Here is a 6,737-nt window from a genome sequence, read left to right on the forward strand (position 1 = left end):
GACATGGCGGCAGAGGTGCTGTGGGTGTGCGTGTCCCGTTAGGACCTCACCGGCGGCGGCAGGGGCCGGGTGGGCGCTGTCCGTGTGGGTCACCCGCTGTTTCCCCTCGCAGGTTGTCTGGGACACGCTGGGCAACAGGCAGTTCTGCTCCTACAAGATAACGTGAGTTTTTGGGGGGATGGGGAAGGGGGCGCTGCGGGGTGTTTCAGCAGGGCGAGGAGCCGGAGGCACAAATTCAGGTGCCCCTCAGGGCCTGGCGTGGTTCCCCGCATCCCTGTGCCACCACGGCCCCGAGGGGCAGGGTGGGCGGTGGGGGGAGTCCCACCCTTCCCCTCACTTCTCCTTTTTCCAGGACAAAAACCCAGAACTTTTGCCGCAATGAGTACAACCTGACAGGGCTCTGCAACCGCTCCTCCTGCCCGCTGGCCAACAGCCAGTACGCGACCATCAGGGAGGAGAAAGGTGAGAGCCCGGCAGCTGCCATGAGCCACCCCCGGGGCGGGGAGGGGGCAAAGAGCGCCGGGCTGAGGGCACCCCGGCTCCGAGCACTCGCCCACTCTTGGTGGCTCTCTCCTGAGCTCCTGTTCCTCTTTTCTTCAGGGCGGTGTTACCTGTACATGAAGACGATAGAGCAGGCGGCTTTTCCCCGTCGGCTCTGGGAGCGGGTGAGTCCCGGAGGGCAGCTCGCCAACCAAGCGATAATTAATTTCCCAGAGGCAGTGGAGGGCAGGGAGTGAGGGGGCTCTTCCCCAGAGCAGCTGCAGCCCCACTCTGTAGCTCAACTCTTTCCTTTTCCCCTTCCCCAGGTCCTGCTAAGCAAGAACTATGAGAAAGCCCTGGAAGAGATAGATGAGAACCTCATCTACTGGCCGCGGTTCATCCGACACAAATGCAAGCAGCGGTTTACAAAGATCACACAGTACCTCATCCGCATCCGGAAGCTGACGCTCAAGCGACAGTGAGTGACAGAGCTGAGAGTCGTCATGCTTTGGCTTTATCAAGCCACTGCCCCTGGCTGTATGCAGAGCCCCAGTGTGCCCGTAGCTGTTCTCCCGAGGCTTTAGCAGGCTTGTCAGTGAACCTGTCCGAAAGGGATTTAATTGTCTACATGTATAAATGCACTTCAACTAGTGGCAGTCACGTTTCTCATCACTGCTGGTTGTTGCCCTGAGTGAGCGTTTGCTCATCTGCTACACAGGAGACTGACAAATCACTAACAAGCTCTCCTTGCTCCCTGTAGGAGGAAGCTCGTTCCATTACGCAGGAAGATTGAAAGGCGAGAGAAGAGGCGAGAGGTAATACCACGCTGTCACGTAATCTCCTGGCCGCTGCTTCTGCTCCACGTTGTCTTTCAAACCACTGACACGGCTCCCCTCTGCTCCTTTAGGAGAAAGCCCTGATTGCTGCTCAGCTGGATAATGCCATTGAGAAGGAGTTACTGGAAAGGCTGAAACAGGATACGGTAAGGATCACTGCGCTCAGAGCCCAGCAGGAAAACTGGTCCTGGTTCTCCTGGGAGGGCCACGGGCGCTGGTATGACAGAGAAGCACGGCCTGTGTAGGTGGGGTGGGGGATGACCACACTCTACCCTTCCTGATGGCTTTAACACAGGCTGGAAAACTTGCTCCCTCAGAACGCAGAGCCCCTCATTTTCTGTACAGCAACGCACACTTCAGAACGAGGGAAGGGGCTGAGCCACAAGTTCAGCCTAGTTTGGCGCTGCCTTTGTGCAGGCCACAGGCTTTAGACAGCCCTACCACCAGTGGCTGTCTTCCTCCTGTGACTTACAGAAAATCCACCTTTTCCTTTCCAGTATGGAGACATTTACAACTTCCCCATTCACGCCTTTGACAAAGCTCTACAACAGCAAGATGCAGAAAGCGAGAGCGAGTCCGATGCAGAGAAGGAAGAAGAAGATGATGAGGTAATGCTTTCAGCCACAGTAGCACTTCATCCTTCCCTGGCCTGGCACAGCCCCTCTGATTCACTGACGTGCTGGGCACTGTAGTTTGAATGTCGAAGTGAGGAGGTTAGGAGAGGTGAGCTCAGGAAAAGTGTGTGGCATGTGTGTGTGCGCCAGTGGTGGCCTTGGTGGCTCTTCCGTTGTGAGTCAGGATGCTGTGTTGTGCTCAGGGTGCCTCTACTAGCTTCTGACTTCTATTTCTTACAGGACATGGATAAAAGAGAGTTTGTGGAAGCAGATGACAGTGACCTCAGCGACTTTGAGGTAGGTGAAGCACCAGGTATAAACTGTCAGGCTAAGCTGTTTGAAAGTAACCTCCACTCTCTTGGTGTCTGTGGGACTGGGGGAAGAGCCAGCAAAATCAGATTTGTGGGACATAATGATAGAGTCAGACTGCACCGTAATCCCCCACACCCCAGCTCCTTTGGCTAGACAGCTGGGAGCCAGGAATTATAAAACAGAATCAGATACACAAGAGAATTCTGCAGAAAGAGGAGGTTTAGCTACATAGCATGCTTTGACGTCACTCTTGTCTTTCTCAGGACATGGATAAGTTGGAGACAAGTAGTGAAGAGGAGCTGGAAGAGGAGGAAGAAGTAGAGAAGAAAACCTCTCTCTCCAGATCTAAAGGGAAAGCTCCCCTGAAAGGACCAGCCAGAAGAAAACGTCCCTACATTGAAATAGAGTATGAGGAAGAAACAGAGCCAACCACCAAAACAAAAGCAACCTGACTCCTTCGTGAAGCCACATTTTGTACTGAACGACAGGACTCCAGATCCTGCCACCAGAACTCCTTCCAGCTTTCACCACTCTGCAGGACCCTCAAAAATGACTTTTTTTCAATATTCTAATTAATAAATTTTTTTTATGAAAAAAAGGGTTTCTGTCCCGACCCCAGGCAATTGCAGCAAGTTTGTACAACTCCTTCATGAAGTGAAGTTTGAAGGAAGGCGACTCCCACCTTCTCCCCAGCCACACAAGGCTCAGCTCGGACTGTGCTCTGGGAGGGAACCTGGACCAGGGCGGGGCACCGCTGCTGTTCAAAGGCTGGAAGAGCCCTCCGGTGGCTAGGCAAGCACACAAGTGTGTCTTGTCTGGGGGAGATACGAGGCTAACGGGTGGGAAGAGAAAGACAGTAACTTTAAATAAATTAAAAAAAAAATTTACTATACAAAAAGCGGGGTGAGCATTGATTGGCCACGCCTCACGTGTTTTCTTGCACTTTTCTGATGCACTCCCGTACACGGGTCTCCTCACAGCTGCTGTACACGCCTTCCAGTAGGACCTGAAACGAGAAAAGCATCATTTTCCAGTGCCTTGGCACATGTGGGTTAAAGGTGTTACCAGCCCTCCCCCAGCTATCTGTTGAAAGAGAATTACACAAAGCATATATGGACACCTACCCATACAGAAGTCATTTATCCATCAAGTCAAGTGCTAATGTTGAGGTGGGTGGAAATTGATGCTTTCAAAACATGTGGACTGAGGAAGCCAGTGGGCTTTTGCAGGCACCGTGCTGCCCCTTCCGAGGGGGATCAGCTGGGTCCCAGCTCACCTTCACCTGCCCCTCAGAGCAGCGATCCAGCAGGATGAGGCATTTGGTGGCTCCCTGGAGCAAGGCTGCTTTCACCAGCTCTGGCGTTGGCCCTTGGTCCGTGTGTACGTCCCAGATCATCTTCAGCAGGGCCTTGAGGAGCACAGGGAGCCTGCACGGCATCCTGCAGAGGGAAACACCAAGTGCACCTCACTCTAAATCCTCTTCACAAGCCAGGGGAAAGCACCGCCTCGCTTGGCAGCTGCGAGACGCTTCAGGCAGGAGCTGCTCGTTGCCATTTATGTGTGGAGCAGGATTGCGGCCGCCCTGAGATAAGGAGAAGCTGCCTCCTTCAGTCTGCCCACCAGAGGGAGGACACTGGCCCCGAGCACGGGTAACCTCGGGCTGCTCTGTCGGGAAGGCCTGTCGTTGGGGCAGCCTAATTCATTCACAACAGGGGCCTTACTCCACAGTTCTGCCACACAGAGAACGCAGGTTTAATTTTTAACGAAGTTGGTGCTTCTAGAACAGGCAGAAATCAGATCTAAATGAGGACCCAGCTTAATTTTTGGGTCAGGTTTTTCGGCAAAGCAGTAATGCCAGTGATCCCTCCCTGTGAAAGATTCTCTCTTAAGATTTCAGGGCCTTCTCAAGCAACAGTGATGTTGGCTCTGGAGCAGCGACAGCATTCAGGATAGGCTTTAGTAGTGTCTTTCACCCCCTGATGGGTACCTGGGCCAAGCGTGCTCTATGGTGCACTGCAGCGTCTCCAGTATTCCCAGTCGGGCTTCTTCCTCGGGGCCATCACAGACTTCCAGGTAGCCCAGGATAACTCGCTCCAGCCTCTTCAGGTGCCGCACTATCAGGATGCCAAGTCTGCTGACATAAAGAAACACGCACTGAGAAGGGAGATAAACCCAGTGAGGCCAAAGCGAGTTCCTGCAGGGCCGCGGCGGGTGCTCCCACCTCTGCACGAAGGCGGGCAGGGCTCTGGCGTACACCCGCCGCAGCGCGAGGCGGTGCTCTGCCTCCATGTGTGTCAGAACCAGCTGCAGCACCTCATCGCAGGGGGTGGTCGGTCTGCCCTGGTTCTGCTGGCGCTGGGCTCTCTCCAGGATCGGCAGCAGGTCCAGCAGGCACAGCAGTACTGCCTGGTGCGGCGAGAGACGGTAAATCTGGGCAATCCTGCTCATGTTGTCTCCAAAGAACTTCCAGCCCTGCTGACCACCCACAGCTGCTGCAGTTCACCTGACAGAGCCAACTATTTCTACTACCCGTTAGCAGCCCTCTTCAGCAAGGCTGCCACTTGGAAGGGGACAGGAGGCGAGAGGTCTTCCCTCTATTAATATTTTCCTGAAATCTACTGAGTTACTTTGTCTCTCGGCCACAGGCATTGGCTAGTACCAGCCTAACTGGACTGTCTGCGAGGAAACAGGTTCTGCCTCTCAAGCCTGGAGCTGGCTGTCCCTCGTGGGGCTGACATGCAAGATCACAAGGCAGATGAAAATGAAGTTCTGCTGTCCCACCTGGATGAGAGGGGCCTCCCGTGAATAGAGGTGGTTGTAAAGGGCATGGTACACAACCTGAGCCCTGTTGAACTGGCACAGATCAGCAGCTGGCTGCAACGACACAGAACAGAACGTTAGTGCTGTGCGTCACGTTCAGCACCCGCTTAAGCTAACAAAAGAGAACAGCCTCCACAAAGCATGGCAATGCTGCGTGTTAGGGACGCTGCTTGCGAGGAAAGGGGAGCAGGTGCTGTAATAAATGCAGGTTAAACCCCACCGTGCACAGGAGCAGCCGCTTCCCCTCGCCTCTCCAGGCGCTAGTTGGAAGTTCCACTGGTGTTACTTGAACATCCTGCCCTGCAAACTGCTGCCAGGCTGACTGAATCGGCCGAGTTCAAAAGGTGGCCAAAGCACTTACTTGTTTATCACAATAAATTTAAGAACTACGTATACTTAAACACACAGGGACAATGTGGAAGATGGAGCAGAATTGTTTGGTTAACAGTAGAACCAGGAATAGAAGCTAGGAACCCTAAGAGGCGTCCAATCCCCCCCTTCCTTCAAACAACACCCAGAAAGGGATCTAATTTCTCGGATCTCTTACCACGTTGAGAATGATATGATGCAGGCAGTGCACACCCAGGATTTTATTCTCCTCCTGGTAGTCGTCCGAGATGAGCAGTGACGGCGGGAGGACACGCTCCAGGTAATGGCTAAGCCAGGGCCGGGTGATGTGAAGCAGCGTCCAGGAGAACACGTGCTTTGTGGCAGGGTTACGCTTCCAGGTGTCTCTGGGAATACAAACGGGAGCTCAGTGAACACTGGAACCAACAAATGCTTGTTTCCTACACATTTGGGCCTGTCAGCTGACAGTAAACTCCAAATGATGTGTCGTCCCCCCCCCCTTCTGTTACTGGCATATTTGTATAGCTCTTGGCCCCATATTTATCAACTAGTGCCTTGTAATGCCTGAGCTCACGCAGTGGCTGCAAAGTTTTCAGTATTTCCTACACAGAGACCAGCCAAACATGCCACCCTCTCCACCACCACCCTCCCCTTCCTACTCACTTGGTCAACTCCTGTTTCAGGAGCCCCATCACTGCTGCAAATCTTCCTTCCTCATCTTCATCCTTCCCTCGAAGGAATTCAGCCACCGACCCGCAACCCACAGCTTGAACCAGCAACGCCAGCACCTCCTGTGCCACTGACTGGGACTTTGTGTTTGTCCAGGGCCTTTCCACAATATGTGTTGCAGCAAAGATGTAGATAGGTCCCATCACACGGGACAGGATTGGACCCACCACGGGGACGCCCAGAGACTCCTGGGTCTTGGCGGCTTCTAGCTTTGCCAGGAGGTGTAGGAACACTGAGCCGGCCTCTGCCGCTCGCTCAGCTGCGGCAGCGTACGCCCTGTCCTCACGAGGGAGACCCGCAGCATCTTGCTCCTGCTTCGGGGGTGCCGCGTACCCATTCAGCGCAGCCACCAACTCGCCCAGCGTTGCAGGGCTCAGGCCTCCAAAAAGCCACCGGCACCCCGCAGCCTCGACGAGCGCACCCAGGTCTCTGACCACCTCGGGAGCGGCCCCCTCGGAGACGAGCAGCCCGATCCGGGGCAGGATCTGCTCGGCCGGCGGGACAGCGCGGAGCGGCGGCTGCTCCCCGGCCCGCGGCCCCTCCGCCCTCAGGGCATGCACTAGGCCGCTGAGCTCCATGGCCCGACCAGCGCCCCCCC

The 6,737-nt window shown here is 54.8% G+C and overlaps 2 protein-coding genes across 3 annotated transcripts in view; one reads left to right on the top strand and one right to left on the bottom strand.

Moving 5' to 3' along the window:
- The window catches only part of MAK16 (MAK16 homolog), a 4,587-nt gene extending 1,456 nt beyond the window's left edge, over positions 1-3,131 (top strand). Inside the window, exons 2-10 of the mRNA XM_026863021.1 lie at positions 43-162; positions 353-462; positions 601-665; positions 807-958; positions 1,241-1,295; positions 1,388-1,462; positions 1,814-1,924; positions 2,171-2,227; positions 2,506-3,131. Coding sequence (XP_026718822.1) covers positions 43-162; positions 353-462; positions 601-665; positions 807-958; positions 1,241-1,295; positions 1,388-1,462; positions 1,814-1,924; positions 2,171-2,227; positions 2,506-2,694 — 934 coding nt within the window. The 3' untranslated portion in view covers positions 2,695-3,131. The remainder of the gene's footprint in view (positions 1-42; positions 163-352; positions 463-600; positions 666-806; positions 959-1,240; positions 1,296-1,387; positions 1,463-1,813; positions 1,925-2,170; positions 2,228-2,505) is intronic.
- On the bottom strand, positions 3,110-6,731 carry TTI2 (TELO2 interacting protein 2). Of its 2 annotated transcripts, XM_026863111.1 has the most exons (7): positions 6,074-6,731; positions 5,610-5,796; positions 5,024-5,116; positions 4,464-4,648; positions 4,230-4,373; positions 3,519-3,681; positions 3,110-3,248 (listed from the first exon to the last, which is right to left on the bottom strand). In XM_026863111.1, the coding sequence occupies exons 1-7, from the start codon at positions 6,715-6,717 to the stop codon at positions 3,168-3,170; spliced, it is 1,497 nt and encodes a 498-aa protein (XP_026718912.1). In that variant the 5' UTR covers positions 6,718-6,731; the 3' UTR covers positions 3,110-3,167. The 2 variants fall into 2 exon arrangements, with proteins under 2 accessions (XP_026718912.1, XP_026718911.1); XM_026863110.1 differs by having other exon boundaries at positions 3,134-3,248; positions 4,230-4,648.
- Positions 6,732-6,737: the final 6 nt, after the last annotated feature.

This window comes from Athene cunicularia (assembly GCF_003259725.1).
Source record: "Athene cunicularia isolate RWA chromosome 22 unlocalized genomic scaffold, athCun1 chr22_part1, whole genome shotgun sequence".
Lineage (NCBI taxonomy): Eukaryota > Metazoa > Chordata > Aves > Strigiformes > Strigidae > Athene > Athene cunicularia.

What these genes read in the sequence shown, in the direction of transcription:
- TTI2 (XM_026863110.1), bottom strand. Translation starts at nt 6,717, where the DNA reads ATGGAGCTCAGCGGCCTAGTGCATGCCCTGAGGGCGGAGGGGCCGCGG. An exon ending in CTGAAACAGGAGTTGACCAA is followed by an intron (nt 5,797 to 6,073) that starts GTGAGTAGGAAG and finishes TTGTATTCCCAG; the next exon opens with AGACACCTGGAAGCGTAACC. An exon ending in GGGAGGCCCCTCTCATCCAG is followed by an intron (nt 4,649 to 5,023) that starts GTGGGACAGCAG and finishes TCGCCGCACCAG; the next exon opens with GCAGTACTGCTGTGCCTGCT.